At 53.6% G+C, this 16,698-nt stretch overlaps 1 protein-coding gene and 1 long non-coding RNA gene across 6 annotated transcripts; one reads left to right on the top strand and one right to left on the bottom strand.

The window, feature by feature from the left end:
• Window positions 1-1,859: 1,859 nt before the first annotated feature.
• Window positions 1,860-16,177, bottom strand: HMCES (5-hydroxymethylcytosine binding, ES cell specific). 5 transcript variants are annotated; one of them, XM_081526549.1, is made up of 8 exons: window positions 16,148-16,177; window positions 15,651-15,856; window positions 9,937-10,080; window positions 9,122-9,256; window positions 7,256-7,428; window positions 4,388-4,595; window positions 2,843-2,903; window positions 1,860-2,746 (listed from the first exon to the last, which is right to left on the bottom strand). In XM_081526549.1, the coding sequence occupies exons 2-8, from the start codon at window positions 15,831-15,833 to the stop codon at window positions 2,571-2,573; spliced, it is 1,080 nt and encodes a 359-aa protein (XP_081382675.1). In that variant the 5' UTR covers window positions 15,834-15,856; window positions 16,148-16,177; the 3' UTR covers window positions 1,860-2,570. The 5 variants fall into 5 exon arrangements, with proteins under 5 accessions (XP_081382675.1, XP_081382670.1, XP_081382671.1 ...); XM_081526544.1 differs by having other exon boundaries at window positions 1,860-2,903; window positions 7,256-7,443; window positions 9,131-9,256; XM_081526545.1 differs by having other exon boundaries at window positions 1,860-2,903; window positions 7,256-7,443; window positions 9,131-9,256; window positions 16,069-16,172.
• On the top strand, window positions 6,166-14,846 carry LOC145520318 (uncharacterized). Its single transcript, XR_014064401.1, has 3 exons — window positions 6,166-6,815; window positions 11,868-12,056; window positions 14,339-14,846. It is a non-coding gene; the product is annotated as an uncharacterized LOC145520318 (long non-coding RNA).
• Window positions 16,178-16,698: the final 521 nt, after the last annotated feature.

The following is a 16,698-nucleotide window of genomic DNA, read 5'->3' as shown; positions in this document are numbered from 1 at the left end:
AGCCAGAGGAAAGCCCTGCGGTGGTGATGAGGTCAGCCTCTCCAACAACCAGCACCTGTTGCTGTGGGCTCCTGGGAGTTCAACTGTGAGCACCCACTCTCCTGATTCAGAGATGGACAAACCAAGTCTCAGGGCAGCTTTGTATGTACTGGGGACCTCCCATGCAGCCCAAGCCAGAGCTCCTTCCCCACGGTCTGAGGCTCTACCCTCCTCCTGGCTGAGGTCAGCCATCACCCTCTCTGGTTCCCATCACCAACCTACCCCTGGGCTTTCCCGGTGGAAAGCAGGGTCCTGTCCTCACCCTGCAAGCTGAGACACCCCCAGCTAGAAGCCCCTCTGATCTGCCCCTGGCTTCCCTACACTAAGCTGTGCACTGCGGGCCGAGTCCCTCCCTTGCCTGGGTCTGTTCCCCTTAGGTGCAGAGCTTTTCAGGTACACAGCTTTACAGGAAGCGATGGAGCCAGAGCCAGATGGACTGCAGACAGGAGTTGGGGAGACATCTGCCCACTGCAACAGAATCTGGAGTCTAGGGGACCCTCTGCTTCCTCTGAGGCCTGGAGCCAAGCCTTGTGTCCGCAGGGAGGGTGGGCTGGGGAGAGCCTGCTGGCTGGGAGCCCACTGAGGGGTCAGAGAGCCCCGTGAAGGGGCTGTCCCTCCTGCCGGGAGAATGGCTGGGGCCTGGTCTCCGTGGCCACCGGAGACAGGCAGGAGCAGGATGCCCTTCTCCTGAGACTTGATTCTTACAAGCAGGAGTAAGGACTGGCAGAGGGGAGAAAATGGCAGTCCAGCGAAAATCTGGGGAGCGACCTGGCAATGCCTAGAAACGCTGAGGATTCAGACAAGGCGGAACCCGCAGAAGGAAATGCCCGCGATGCCGTTTAGGTAGACTTGAAAATCACAAAACCATGTTTTGATATGAGAATGCGCCTTTAAACATCACATTTTTGTCGAGGTTATAAGAACCGGAATGAAAAGCACACACACTCTGGGAACATTCCATGCTGTCTGGTAAAAGCCCCCATCAAACTGACAACTCTGAAAACAAGAGCGCGGAAAACCAAGGAAATTTCCCTTTTGCTGCTCGACTAAACGAAGTAAATATAACAAAAAAGTCTTAACAGTCGACATTCCTGTATGTTCTCTGCATTTGTAAAATCTCTTACTCCAAGCAGAAGAACCCAGAGGAGACGGAAGCTTGCGGAAGGCGCCAGTCCCCCGCGGGGCGGGCTCCAGCCCACCCTCCGCGGCCCCGGAAGAGGAACCGGGGAGCCCGGGCCGCGCGGGTCCCGCCCCCCGGCCCCGCCATTGGCAGGAGCAGCGCCGGGCCCCGCTCTGATTGGCTGCGTTGCGATCCCTGATTTGCATAGACCCGGGTCGGGCTTGCGGGTCGGGGCTCGCGGGTCGGGGCTCGGACGCGCCGGTGGCAGCAGCCGCTGGGACGCCCGCGGGGTGGGGCCGATCCTGGCCGGGCGGAAATTCCGGAGGCTCGCCCTGGAGCCGGCGGGCCCCTCCGCCTCGGCGCACCCCCCATCCAGACGCGGCGCCCGGGAGAGCCTGCAGGGCTGCGTGCATCCTGCCTTCGCGGACCCAGGCAGCTGGGCGGGGCGGACGGACGGCCACAGCCGCGCAGACGGACATCTGCCTGCAGAGCAAACCCAGGGGCGCCGACCGGGTGGCCGCCTCCGACCCGTGTCCCGGTCCGTGCCCTCCTGCCCCCGGGCGCCGCGCACCTGAGCCTGGGCAGGGCTCGCGCCCGGCCTGCACTGCTCGTGCTGGCAGGCACTCTGTCTGGTTGCTTTAAGCTACTGGATTCAGACAACTTCCAGGTATGAAGAGTGAAAAGACACTCAATAAAGAGCCCCCTGCCAAGTCTTTTTATTGTTTCCAAAAAAGCAGTTTTGCCCACCAGAACCCCAGTGCCCCCACGCTTGTGACAAAATTATTCCCCGGGACGGTGGCCAGGAGGAAACAGATCAGAGTTCCTCCCCCCGGCAGCATTTTCTAGACAGGTTATCAAATACAGTTTATTCAGGAAAAAAGACAATGTTTTAAGAACTTAACTCCCAAACACTGAAAGAGCCCACAGGCTGAGCAGAATACAGCCTCTGCTGAGAATCGCCAGCAGGGACAGGCTCCCAGGGAGGGCCCACCCGGCCACCTGGAGAGGGCTGTGGGCCAGCGCTCCCTCCCCTCCCTCGAAGCTAATGGGGTGGCCCGCACCTCTTCCCAGGATGCCCGCCCACCCCGCCGGACAGTCCTGGTCACAGCCAGCATGCAGTGCCCCGGGAGGCCAAAACCCTGAACTAACACTGAGCTATGACGGGAGCCACTCTGCCACCCACACCCCCCCCAAGTGCAACCTGTGATCACAGCGCAGGACCTCTCGGCCTCGGAACTCCTCCAACACACAAACACACAACCTGTGATCACGCACTATTCAGCACTGCACATCTTAGCCTTGGAACTCCCCCCCACACACACACACCCCACACACATAGACCAACACACGACCTGTGATCACGCAGTACTCAGCGCCGTGCCCCTCGGCCGTGGTCTCCGGAAGGCCTGTGCTACTGCATGTGAGGCCGCTTGGCCACAGGCTCTTCCTCCTGCCCCCGCTTCAGCCATCGCTCCAGGAGGCTAGCGCTGCCTCTCTTAGGGGTTAGTGGGCTCTTCTGCAGGAACTGGCTGGACCACTGGGGCACATCTGCCTCTTCCTTTTGGGGTGTTTTGGGCTCTTCCTTTTGGTGTGTTTTGGGCTCCTCCTTTTGGGGTGTTTTGGGCTCTTCCTTTTGGGGTGTTTTGGGCTCTTCCTTTTGGGGTGTTTTGGGCTCTTCCTTTTTGGGTGACTTCGTGGCCAGCCACTGCAGCATCTTCTGGCTGCTGGCACTCACCTTGAGCTCCTAGGAGAAAGCATCGGCAGCTCAGACCCCCAGCTCGAGCTCCTGGGAAACCAGGCAAGAGATGCTGCCTGAGGGCCTGACCTGGGCACGGGGATGTGACCGGGGGAACAAAGAGGGGAGCAGGGTGGGTTCCAAGGGCCGGAAGGGAGAGCGGCCAGCTCATGGTGGGTGAGACCGGCCAGAGAAGAGAGCAGTCAGGCTGTCCAAACCCAGGCAGAGAATGAAGCAAGCTCAGGAAAAAGAGCAGCACTCAGCCTGAGCAGGCCGTGCCGGGGAGCGAGCTGGAGACGCAGCCCTCAGACAGAGGGTGGGCGAGAGGGGCCGGCTGCCCCCTGCACCCGAGCCCAGCACAGGATGCCAGCTCTCCAGAGTGTGAATTCTTCTGGAGAGAAGACTGGCAGACATGGGGACGTGTCTGGTTAAAATGTATATCTACAGTTGCATTTTTTTTAGAGATAGGTAATGAAAAGCCCCAGAGAAGGCAATGGCACCCCACTGCAGTACTCTTGCCTGGAAAATCCCATGGACGGAGGAGCCTAGTAGGCTACAGTCCATGGGGTCGCTAAGAGTCAGACACGACTGAGCGACTTCACTTTCACTTTACCCTTTCACGCACTGGAGAAGGAAATGGCAACCCACTCCAGTATTCTTGCCTGGAGAATCCCAGGGACGGCGGAGCCTGGTGGGCTGCCGTCTATGGGGTCGCACAGAGTCGGACACGACTGAAGCGACTTAGCAGCAGCAGCAGTAGCAATGAAAAGCCCTACCAGGGATACAGGCTTTGAGAGAACCGAGAGAACAAGGATGACGCTGACTGTGAGTGTGAAAACGTTAAGAGGCTTTAAGGGAAACGGGGCGGGGGGCCATGGTTCCAGCTGTCCCTGTCCTCTGGCCACCGAGGAGGACCTCCTCATCCCCGGGTATCAGCAGGGCCAACTCCTGCTCTGGGGCTTCTTATCACCGAGGCCTCTTGTCTGTCCACCTTCCTTTCAAAATAGACTGCCGCAATCCCTGCCAACTCTAAGAAGCTCGCGCTCCTCGCAGGAACGTTCTCCAGTCTCCTGAAGGAGAATGAGGACTGAAATCCCCCCATCTTGCAGCCGGGAAAGCAGAGAAAACAGACAGAAACACGTCTCCCATTCGGTTGGCAAGAGAGACGGTTGTGGTCAGGGCCCCTCTGTCCTTTTCACAGTCACCCTCCAGATGAGGAGTCCTCAGAGGTGGCTTCTTATGAGACCCACCCGAGCAGCTTCGTAAAGATACAGAAGGCCCAGCCCAGCCTGAACACTGACAGGCGTGCCCCAGGCCGACCCGCAGCCAGCTCTGAGAGTCACGGCCCTGGGCCACCTTGCTGCACACAAGGAAGATGAACTGTGGGTGGTTTGGATTCAGTCTCTGGTTGTAAAGGTCCCCAGGATACACTAACAGGCTCTTGGGAACAGACAGAGTGCTCGGCAGGGACGGCGGGCGCCCCAGGCCCCTACCTTTCCGACCAGCAGGTGGACCGGGAGCAGGTGGACCGGGAGCAGACACTCGGGATTGTTGTTCCGGGAGCTGTTCACCATGGACGACACTGGGTGGAAGGCGATGTTCTCCGTGGGGTGGATCAACTTCAGAGCTTCCTGAGCTGAGACCTCACCAAAGTCCAGCCACTTAGAGACCGCCTCCTCCCCGTCCAGTATGGCAGGCATCCTGGGGAGTGAGCGCAAGACGGGTCGGGGGTACCGGGGGGGGGGGTGTCTAGTCAGCTGATGCACAGGCCGCCCCCCTCCATGTCTGCGCCCTGCACGCTGTCCCGTGCCCCTGAGAACAACAGGGCACGGAGCTCAGCACGGGAGAGCCAGCTCAGAGTGTGGTGGCAAAGACCGTGCCCGATGCTACAAATGGGTGCCTTCCCGCACACATGCTAGCAGACTGGTGACCTTTACGACACTCCAGCCTGGACTTCAAGGGAAAACCAAGCCTGGGAAACCTGTCTGTCATTAAGACTCCAGCCTTCCCTCCCAAGGCAGGTTTACGTAAGGAAGAGCTATTTATAAAAATGTCAACGAAAGGGAACCATGGCTCAGAAAAGCGAAGAGGCCACCTCAGACAACTCTTGGTACCCAGGAGATGTTAGGAAAAGAGCCCTTGTTTAGCTTCCAATTTTATGTTCTAGGCCAGTGCAAAGCATGTACACACTTCATTGTGGGGTAGTACGGTTGAACTTAGGAGATAAATGCATGAACATTACTTTTAATAATTATTGGTACTTCAACAAATTAAACACATATTTGCTTTACTATTTTATTTTTGGGCTGCAGCACACAGCTTGCAGGATCTTAGTTTCCCAGGGATCAAATTCATGCTCTCAGCAGTAGAGGCATGGAGTCCTAACCACTGGACTGCCAGGGAATCTTCCCAAGATATACTTTTAAATAGCACTTTAAAATCTCTGAAATCTAGATTTACAATGAATGGCATCTTTGCACTGTATCACAACTTCATTGGCAGTAATTGGCAGCAGTTACTTTTCTTAACTGTATAAAATTGTGGAACAAAATCTTAGATTTGACGAAATAGGACTTTATTTTAAGGTGAATTAGCAAAACTAGAACTATTATATCCCAGGAAGGCATCATTTCAGACAGAATGCTTAGGACAAAGGGGTTAAAATAGATCATTCAATATGTGCCACACTGTATTCTTTTCAGCAAATCATCATAAAATTACCCCTGAGGGCATTGAGACCTGGCAAAAATTGTGAAGTCATTACACAAGCATGTCAGTTCTGCTAATGCTTGTTTTTAAAATGAAAATTTATTTCAGTGTGATTGACTATTAGAGAGCGATTTAAGCATAGTGCACATTTTGCATTTGCTTATACACAGTTTTATCTGTGAGGAAACGCAGTGTGAACACAGAACACTTCACCCTGCTGAACCGAACCTTGTAGGGGTACACGGAACCCACACCCCTCAGACACTGACAGCTGCCTCGGCTCTGCGCATATCACACTCCAAAGTGGTGTTTTGCTCTTACTTTGTGCTTGTAATTCTTCTGTTCAAAAAACTGCTCTTTCAACACCTCAAACATGTCTAAGCTTCCCGGTTCAGACATTCTAAGCAGTGCACGAAAACGGAAAACTTTTCAAGTCTTGGAGAGAGGGGTGAAATAATAATAAACCATCTTGAAAGCCAGACTTCCCAGGTGGCTCAGTGGTAAAGAATCTACCTGCAATGCAGGAGATGCAGGTTCGATCCCTGGGTCGGGAAGATCCCCTGGAGGAGAAAATGGCAACCCACGCCAGTATTCTTGCCTGGGAAATCCCATGGACAGAGGAGCCTGGAGGATTACAGTCCCTGGAGTTGCAAAGAGCTGGACACAAGGGAGCGACTAAATGACAACCTTGAAAGCAGGAACAGAACACGTGGTATCTCCTGGGCAACAGACATAAAGGATCCACAACAGTAAGGGGGCTGGAAGAAAGGAACATCCACGGCCGGAACAACTCCAAGCACCGTGAAGAGGCCGCACCAACCAGGCTTGAAGGGACAGATGCGACGGGAAGATTTCTCAGTATGCTGACTGAAAGCCAAACAGTAAAAAAAAAAGGCGGGGGGGGCGCTTTCTCACATAGAGACCGCGCTGTCTGTACACAAAGACCACAGATCAGCAGAGGCGGCTCCTCTCAGGGCCATGGTGGCTGTCTGCGTGGCTTCAGGCACGCCGCTGAGGCATTTCCAGCGGTGACACTGAAGTTAACTGGGGGAGGCGGTCCATCGCATCAGAACGTTCAGTTCTGATTAAATAGGTATCTATTATGAAGGCCAGCCTCGGAGGAACAACATTTCAAAGGCAGAAGAACATGTCCCAGGATTTAAGACCGGAAAAGACAATCATTTCACATCACCTTCCTCCCACCATGTCACAGTAAGTCACAAGCTGCGACTCCTTCAGCACAAGCTGATTTCAGGTCTTTTTAATGTATGGCGCTACCTTTACTGTAATTTCTTTGTACTTCTTAGCCACAGAATGAATGAAGCTGTAGTACGGGTTTTATTAGATTCCTATTATTTTTTTAACTGGGTCACTGACAAAATGTTTAAGTGCTGTCCCATTATTCCCACTTCTCTGTAAGTTCTCTGGATTTCGCTGCACAGTTCTGCACAGCGTGCTAACTTTTAGGAACGCCTGTCATGTTACAGCCACGCAGACTGTGCCCGTATCTTGTGAAGCAACTGGCTTACTTTCCGACTCTCTAAATCTGTGCACACAGAAACTCTGAATTCCGAAAGCTGCTTGTTTAAACCCAAAGACGACAAGCCCTGCCCTGAATCCCTCTGAACGCAGGCGCGGGGGGTGTGACTTGCCTGTTGTGGATGTCGTTCATGACTTTGCAGGAGTCCACTGTGATGATGCTGTAGGAATACAGGCAGTCTCCCCCCTCCGGGGGCTCCCAGCAGTCAAAGATCCCAGCCATCGTCAGTGGCCTCCAGGTGTCCCAGACCTTCTCCCAGTCCTCGGGACTGGCTGCAGAACCCACCTGCACCTGCTCGGACTGGAAGCAAACCCAGGGCAGATCAGGCACTCTGCGGCCGCCCTCCCCTGCAGGCTGGGCACGATCACGCCATTCAGACCACGCCTTCAGCAGGGAGGCCTGGGACCCGCCTTCAGAGAAGGACAGGGGTTTGGTGGCACACCCTCCCTGAGGCAGTAGATTTATGGCCCTTTTACCATACAGTCTAACACCTCCAGTGGGCATTCAGGCCGGCTTTCGTGCACAAGGGGAGTTTGCGTCCCGCCCAGCTGTCTATAAACAAAGCCCTCAGGGCTCGTGGAAGTAACCTTCCTCTTCCTGCCCGAAAGGTCTTTTCTGCCTGTGCTCAATGTGCCAACTCCTACTTGCCTTCAAGATTCAGCCCCCAGCTTCTGAAGGCTGGAGAAAGCGTCACCTCCAGCCTCTCTCTCGACAAGAACAGCTAGAGACTCTCCATAACTGTAACTTTCCTTAAACTCATCAGAGAGCTCAGGTCATAGGGCAGCCACTTAGCCTGAACTGTAAAGCAAAGACAGGGTCATCCGAAGGGAGAGGAGACCCTACTACGGGCTTCCCAGTGGTGACAGAAGGCAAACAAGGCCTCCTTTATACAGCAGCTAAGAATTCAGATACAATGATCATCAAACTGCTCTCTGCAGAGCGCGGGCTCGCCCGAGCAAGCAGGACCCCCAGGGCTGCAGGTGTCCGGACCAGCCTCCGTGGGTGCTCACGAGAGAGACAGGGCCGGGGATGGAGGAAGACTCCCTGCCCGGCGTGTCCAGGTGCTCGGAGACGGCGAGAAGCCTCACCCCGCCATTCTCCTCCGAGGAACACGAAGCTTAAGGGGCCAGGGAAGAAGGGATAAACCCTGTTACTCCTAAGAGTCAAGGGAAGATCCGCTGAGGCTGCAAAAGGGTGACAGGAACAGCTCTCTGCTCCCCTGGGGAGAAGCAGGCTCACCGAGAAAGCCTGAGAGCCGGGGCCACGTTTTGCGTGAGACGAGGCTGAACCCAGACAGCAGGGAAGGCTCTGCAGCCTCTGCGGACCAGCAGGCCCAAGTGACGGGCAGAAGCAGGTGCCTGGGGAGAGCGTCCCGAGAGCACAGGCTTCAAAGTGCGGGGAGCAGGGCTTTTGAGGAAAACCCTCTGGAAAACCAACCTTACCCTGAACACAAGGCAACACCAGACAAACAGTTAAAGCCTCTGGTGCACAACAAAACCTAAGTCCAGCTCGGCTCCTGACAAGATCAACTCAGCCTAAGGGAAGACACACATGTCCACATCCAGACACAAACATTATTGGTCTCAGTCTCTTTCCTACCTCCTATGTCTGGCAACCAGTAAAAAAATATCTAAGATAGACAAAACAGCCAAAGAACCAAGGAACTGCTAAGATATATAGAAATCAACAGGACCACACTCAAGAGTAAATAAGAAAGAAGAGTGAACTTAAAAACAGATTAGTAAAAATGGCCCAGACTGAAACGCAGAGAAAAAGAATGAAGTATATAAAACATCTGGAAGCTATGGGACGACATCACACTAACACACGTATAATGAGAATTCCAGAAAGAAGAGATAATGGGACAGAAGAAAAATCTGAGTAGATAATTTATGGCTGAGAATTAAAAAAAAAAAAATTGGAAAGACACCCAACCAAACATCCAAGAAGCCCGGAGAGCCAGAAACGGACACGCCACTGCTGCTACCTTCTCGGTCTTGATCTGGGGGAAGTAGATGAAGTAGGGCTGCCGATGGTTTGAGGCCTGACGTCGCTGCCACTCGTAGAATCCGTCCGCTAAGACGACACAGCGCCTCCCCTTAACCAGAGGCACCTGGGGGAGAGCATGGGTGACCTCAGAGTGGTAATTCCTCTGCACGTTGCGTTTCATAAGTATGAAGTCACACGTACACAGGTGTTGGAAAGATTAAATAACGTGCCTAAGAGGAAACAGGCACTGTGGGAGCCGGTCTCCAAAGCTGGGCCCCCACCCCCCGCCCCAGCGAGCCCCACCCAGAAGGATTCACACGCAATGAGGTCCCCTCCCTCGGTGATCTTGGGCCGGCTCGGTATAAACCAAGGAACACAGCAGAAGTGATGCTTGGGACTTCCAAGGTGAGGCCATAAAGCCCTGCGGCCTGTGCCCGCTCCCTGGAGGGTGAGCAGAGTGCCGTGTGAGATGCCTGACTGCGCACCCTGGCGAGACACGTGGGCGGGCCTCCCGCTGTCCCCGCATCCCGGCCGAGGGCGGGACACATGGGTTAGAAGCCACCTGGACGTCCAGCTGTCCTGCGACGTGAGCGCTACACAAGAACCTCTGGTTGGGTACCATGTGTCCAGCTGGGCCCGGCAGCCCACAGTTGAGTGGGAGAAAAAGACCCGCTCTGTCTCACTGGGGTACAGAGACCAGCATTCTACAGCCACGAGCAGGACACAGCCTGGAGCTATTGCGCAGGCGTCCAAGGCGCCGGCGGTTGTGACCGAGAACCCGCCGGCGCCTGCACCTTCTCCTACCTTGAAGGACCGCTTCTCCATTATGGTGTCACTGCGGCAGTTGCTGGTGTTGATCTGCAGCTTGGAAGGATCCGCTTCTCTGAACCAGTAGGGGACCAAGCCCCACCGCATGGGTGCAATGACCCGCTCGGACGAGTCTGCATCCTGCCACGAGAAAGGGTAAGGTGCAGCGAGGAGACGGGAAGGAAGCTGCAAAGCCTTATGGAGGACACGCACTACATTACTTGGAGGAGGAAATGGCAACCCACTCCAGTATTCTTGCCTGGAGAATCCCATGGACAGAGGAGCCTGGTGGGCTACAGTCCACGGGGTCACAAGAGTCGGACACGACTGAGTGGCTAAACCACCACCACCAGCAGTGTCAAAACGCAGAGAGTAGATGATTGTGAAAAGGGAGAGCTCCTACGTGCAAATAGTTCTAATGACTTCTCACGATGTGAGTGGTTGGCGTTCTCAGGCAACCGTGTTTATCAGGATGGATGACATTCTGCCTGGGAGGGTCGGGGTACAAAGAGGTTTAGCTCCTGTAAACTGTGAATCAGTGCCGGCGACAGGAGACAGGCTCCGAGGCCCCGCACCTCACAAAGCACACATGACAGACAGTCATCATACGGAAGGTCCATGCTCTGACTGGGGGACACACAGAAGGACGTGCACCATGCCTCGTGAGGCCACGCAGACAGTGAGCAATGGCAGTGATGCCATGCTGCAGGCTACGGCCACGTAAGCGGTGCGCACAGGGGTGCTGGGAAAGTTCGGCGGACGGTGATCTGCGAGAGAGGACCTGCAGAAGTGATTAGCTCCTTGGGAGGGGCAGAAGGGGGGGGATCGGGTGAGGGGGTTCTCGGATCAGACCCCAAAAGAGGAACAGGACTGGGACAGAGAAGAGATGGGAGGAGGGGCCAGAGGTGAAATCAGAGGCCGTGCCAAGACTGGGCAGGAAGTGGTTTCGTGCAGCTAGCTTACAGTAAGCCTGAGGACGCTATTTTTAGGAGAGCCCGTTCACAGGGCTGGCCCTCAGGCAGCATGTGAGAACTTGGCTTTTGAGAGCTTCCCCCTTTCCCTAACTGATTGGGCTGGAATCCTGTGCCTGCTTCAGGCAGAAAACGAGGTTCTTGCTGAGCACCTGCTTTCCTTCTGGGCGTCTGGGATGTTGCTGCTGGCTAGGCAGAGCGCCTACGTGACCAGCCCCCAACAAACCTTGGGCCTCAGTGTCTAATGGGTTTCTCTGGGCAGAAACACTGCCCAGGAGTTACTACCTTCTGCACTGCCGGAAAAAGAACTTGCTTGGTGTGTCCCCTGCCAGGGAGAGATTGTAAGGAAGCCTGGGCACAAATTTCTCCAGATTTCTACTTGCTTCTGTTCCCCTTGCTGATTCTACAGTGTATCCCTTCACTGTAATAAACCGTAGCCACGTTACATGCTGCCTTCTAACCAACCTCCAAATGAGAGGGTGGTCTTGGGGCCCCCGTGCTGAACATACGGTTGCTAAACTTTTTGGGGGTACCTGGCCCCTTGAGAATTTGATGAGACCGACAGATTGTAACGCACACACTGTTCTCTCGGTACAGACACTGGGCTGGTGCACACAGTGAGCAGAGTGCATTTTGGGCTCTGCTGCAGTGGTACAGTGGGTCTGGTGACAGCAGTGAGAATCAAAGACATCCAAAAGGCAGGAAACCAGCGAACTGGACAAAGAAGACAGGGATGGCACTATTGAGCAAAAGAGAAAACTCCCCAGAGGAGTTTGATTTGGGGAAAGATCACAGGCCGAATTTCAGGTTAACAATGGGAAGTCTGTGGCAGCTTAGAAAAAAAGGGGTCCCCAAGTGTTTGAGACTTCTCCCGTCAAGAGCTGGGCGGGGGGGGGGGGGGTCCATGCTCCATTTCCTTGACTCTGGACGTGCCTGTGTCTTGACTGTATCCAACAGAATGTGGCACAAGAGATGCTGTAAGGCCAGGTCACAAGGGGTTTTCGGCCTCCTCCGTGTTGGCCCAGACCCTGCCTTCGGTGCCCTGAGCTGCCGTGTAAGAAATCCAGCGACGCTAAGACCACCAGGCGTGAGACAGCCCAGACTTGGGGGACCGGCCACGAGCCGGCGCTTTGGTCAAAGGCCCAGGTGAGAGCCAACAACTGGCAGGTGAGAGAGGGGAGAGGCTTCTGAACCAGAGGCTGGTGGACTTCTCTCTGAAAGGCTGGGTATCGAGTATTGCAGACTTTGCAAACCCTACAGTCTTTGGTATGTTAATACATATTACTGCAGGGACACAGCAGCCAAAGGCAACAGATCAGTGGATGCTGCTCTGTCCCAGAAAATTTCATGTAGGGAAATGATCAGAGGACCCTGGCTTTCTGCCTCCTGAGACCCCAGACTCCAGGGAAGAGACAAACCGTACCTGCAAAGGCCTTGCCTAATTCCTCACTGGTGAACAAAACAGAAAGGTTTTCTGGGTCACCAGAATGAAATCCGCAGAGAGATGCTTCCTATGTCCAACAAGCATGTGGAATTAAAACTGAGGAGAGAGGCGGCATGGCGGAGAAGGGAAAAGCAGACTTTTTCTGTAATGGACCAGACAGTGGATATTTGTGGCTTTCTGAGCCCATACAGTCTCTGCTGCCACTCAACTCAACTCTGGCACCACTGGCAGGTCAGAGCAGCCGAAGAGCAAGTGAGCGTGGCTGTATTCTAATAAAACCGTATTTATAAAAACAGGCAGTGCACAGGACTTGATCTGAAGACCATGCTTTGCCAATCCCTGGAATAAAGGCAAGAATAAGGTCTTCGTAAGAAGACCCTGGTTAGATGTGTGGCATGGAGTAGGTACACACATGGTAGTTTAATATTTTCTGAGGTTATGACTAAAAAGAAACAGCAAAATCTACAGAAAGGTGACTGGTGAAGCCATGAGGATGAAATTTCTTAGACAGTAAATCAACCACAGGAGGAAACCTGCCGGAGGTTGGGGGCGGGGGACGGAAAAAAAGGAAAAAGGAGAAATGAGGGAAAAGTGCAGTCCAAGAAAAAGCATCCAGAGAGGCAAAAGCAGAATGAAAACAGTTGAGAGCAAGGGATTCCGAGAGCACGGGAAACCGTCAGTAATAGGATCTTAGAAGGGCTTCCCTTCTTGTTCCAAGCTAATGCATCACCGACTCCATGGACATGAGTTTGAGTAAACTCCAGGAGCTGGTGATGGACCCGGAAGCCTGGCGCGTTGCAGTCCATGGGGTCGCAAAGAGCTGGACACGACTGAGCGACTGAAGCGAACTGAATGCCTCAACGGTGCTCTTCACAAGAGCCTGTCTCATTTCTTTCAAAACCTTGCCTATATTAATGAGCTAACCCCTCCCCCCCACACCACGGAGGCCACGCTTGTTCCACGTGCAGTCAGGTTCCGCAAAGTCACTGCAGTGAGTTAGGGAAACCCAAGAGCTAGCTGCTCTGGCAGAAATACAGAGTTAGGCTGCCAGGTGCCTATAGTGATCTTTTCATTAACTGGTCCATATACAACCTTGCCTTCTCTGTATTTCTGTTCAGCAGATTTACTATTATATGTTAGACTTTATTTAACATATATTGTTGGTTCATTAATTTTGAATTCATGACCAACAACCACAGTAACTCATGCCTGAGTGAAGCGTCTCTGACACGTGCATGTTCTCTGTAAAGCATTTACCTCCTTCTTGCTTTTAGGAATCCTAGCCTGCGCTTTACCACTACGCCTGGAGACAATTTTAAACAGTGAGATTGCCAGCAAAAAGCACAGAAATGCAAAAAAAAATAGCAGTAAATAGGTCTCAAAAAAGGCACTTGTTTACAGCATAAAAGCCGAAACAAGGTGTAGCTTCGATCTCAGCTGGGAATGTGTGTTTGGGACTCATGTTTCACCACTCTGTATGTCCACAAAGGACTACGAAAGCAACATGAGTATTATTCTGGGGGGTTCCAAAGTAGGCCAGTGATGCTGCTAAACATTCTACAGTGCATAGACAGGCCAGCTTCCCCCAGCAAATATCTCACTCAAGGTGTCAGCAGTGCCGAGGCTGGGAAATCGTCCTCTTACAAATGCCACACATCGCCTTTAACTTGAGTGCGTTCCCTCGACAACTGTAAACCAAACCCAGGTAAGGGGCTGCCCCATGGGGGGCATGATGAATAGAAAGTACTTCTAAGCCAAAATATTGAAAATACTGCTCAGTATTACTCATCTTCTCCTCTGCCCTCTCGGACTTGTGATCAGAACAGCTGGTAGCACTGGGGTTAGAAAGGAAGTAGGGCGCAAATCGGCGGTTTCAAATGCAAATATTACAATCTGCACACAGGTGCCGGTCTTTGATGATCTGGATTAACGAGCTGAAATGGTTCTATTCTGGCTTTAAAATTTCACAATTTTTCATTTTCAGATAAACGAAAACTCAACTATTTATCAAAATCAGGAAATCCTAGCGATCTTTATAAAATTTATGAGATGCGGAGTCAAAACATTACATCAGCAAATGCACAGCACTGACAGGAGAGGAGGGCTGTGTGTTCAGGAGCCCCACCTTCCCATTCCTAGTTCCAGGAAGCATCACCGGAGTGGAAGGGTGGACTGGACCTTGGTACCAGCTGTTCCTCACCGAGAAGGTAACCTGGGATCACTCACAGTCTTCCTGAACTTCTGTCTACACACCTGGTTAAGTTTTCTTCCAGCTAACATTCGTTTTATAACGAGGTGGTACAAAGAGAACCAGGGCTAACCACTAAGAAACCGCACACAGTCAGTCCTTGTCTCCAGATTATGCTTTCCTCTCAAATGTTTTATTATTTCCTTTCCCAGTCAAGGTTTTCCACAGTATTTATTTTATTTTGATTTTCTGCTCATTAAAAAGTTTTTTTAGTTTCAATAAGGAAGTATGCACCGACTAAAAATGGCTCAAGAGTAAACTATTTCATGTAAATAGCTTCACTCAACCAAAAAAATCAGTTATCTTGTAAAAATCAGTTATCTTCCTAACGTAAAGATGAATCTTTTGATTACCATATAAACACAACACTTCTGAAGAGCACGCAACAGGGACTTCCCTTGGGGGTCCAGTGGTTAAGACTCTGCTTCCACTACCGGGGGCTCAGGTTGAATCCCTGGTGAGCAAACAAGATCCCTACATGCTGCATGGTGGGGCCTAAAATTTAAAAAAGAAAAAAGTATGCAACAGGGGTACAAGCAACTTCATAAAGTGACTCAGGCATTAGGGACCAAATAGAATAAAAATCCAAGATGGAAACAATCAGGATTTTAAAAAACATATCAAAGGTATTTAAAATACATAAGACTTGGAGAAACTATTCTCCGGAATGAAGCATTTTTATTACACTGCATGTATACATACATTCTCTCTCTTTTAGGAGATAAAGCAAGGAAGCAAAACATTATAAATTATTGATCACTCCAACACTACAGGGGTAGATTCTACAAACAAAGAAAGCAATTAAACTTTAGAATACCAAACCAAACATCTCTGCTCCTAGCTTCAGGTACAGATAAAACAAGCAGAAAGGATAGGAACTTCAGCGTTCAAGAAACATCAGAGGTGTTGTAGACTAGTTTTAACCCTGCCCTAAGCCTAGAGATTCTGATAAGCTGGACTCCTAAGGGGCATAGCGATCCCCGCCCCGCCCCGCTCCTTTTTTTCTTTAAGATATCTAAATGACCCAGAAGATCAGGTCGGCGCTCACCTTCTCCAGGTGCAGCCGGGACAGGAGCACCGGGCTGCTGGACCGCGGGCTCTTGTTGTACGAGGGGCAGTACCGGTCGGGGTCCCTCCACTCCGGGAGCCGCTGGTGGCCATGCCGGTCCCGGTAGGCGCAGGCCCGGGCCAGTACCTCCTTGGGCAGGTGGCAGGACGTCCGGCCGCACATACTCGGCGCCCACACCGCGGGCCCTGCGGGCGGAGACGGGGGGAGTCGGACTCGAGCCTCGCCCCACGCGGCCCGCCTCTCCCCAGCCCCAGCCCCCGCCCGCGCGCCCGGCTGCCGGGGACGTCGCCCGCCTCGAGGCCTGGCCCAGCCCGGCGACGGAAGGGAGCCTCCCCGCCTGGGCCGCTTCCCGCTCCGCCGCCCCCAGCCCCGCTCCGCCCGCTCCAGGACCGCTGACCCCGAAGGCCGAGCCCCGCCGCTGGCCGAGCCCCGCCGCTGGCCGAGCCCCGCCGCTGCCCGCACCCGCCGCTTCTCACCCGCAGCCCAACCTCCGTTCTCTGCGCGCCAGCGGGCCCGCGCCGGGCCCCGCCCCATCAACCGTCTGACCCCACCCACACCAGGCCCCGCCCCCAGCGGCCGTCTGGCTCCGCCCCGTGACAGGCTCCGCCCCGTGACAGACTCCGCCCCCCGCGCGCCGGCGATTCAGCCCGGCCACGCGCTGCACCCATTCCCGCACTGTGCCCAGGGGCTGGACCTGGGAATGTGGCTCTCCTGAAAGCGCCCTACAAGGAGACGGATAATCTCGGGGTCCACGTCCTCCGTGTTGGCCGTGCCCCTGCGGGGTGAACTGCCCCCATGGCTAACCTCGGGCAGGGGCCGGGAAGGGCCCGAGGATCCAGGCTGTCCGGAGGCCAGCGATACGACCCAGGGGCCTGTGGGCCCTGCTCCGCACAGCGGGAACCAGGGCTCCAGGTCGTTGTGGGTGTGAAATCAGAAAACGTTGTCTTTACCTGGCAGTCATACTAACTGCCCATGGTTTGGGGCAAAACTTGAAAAACCATCAGGAAAATTCCAGGAATCACAGGTC

This window comes from Giraffa tippelskirchi, chromosome 9, assembly GCF_054371585.1.
Source record: "Giraffa tippelskirchi isolate mGirTip1 chromosome 9, T2T-mGirTip1v1.2.pri, whole genome shotgun sequence".
Classification (NCBI taxonomy): Eukaryota; Metazoa; Chordata; class Mammalia; order Artiodactyla; family Giraffidae; genus Giraffa; species Giraffa tippelskirchi.
The sequence above is the reverse complement of the archived record's forward strand: the minus strand, read 5'-3'. Positions and strand labels throughout refer to the sequence as shown.

Excerpts from the sequence above, each read along its gene's own strand:
- HMCES (XM_081526544.1), bottom strand. The coding sequence starts at position 15,833 with ATGTGCGGCCGGACGTCCTGCCACCTGCCCAAGGAGGTACTGGCCCGG. Across the intron at positions 7,444-9,130 it reads CCCAGATCAAGACCGAGAAG|TCCGAGCAGGTGCAGGTGGG; the intron begins GTAGCAGCAGTG and ends GTTTGCTTCCAG. Across the intron at positions 2,904-4,387 it reads TCCACCTGCTGGTCGGAAAG|GAGCTCAAGGTGAGTGCCAG; the intron begins GTAGGGGCCTGG and ends GCTTTCTCCTAG.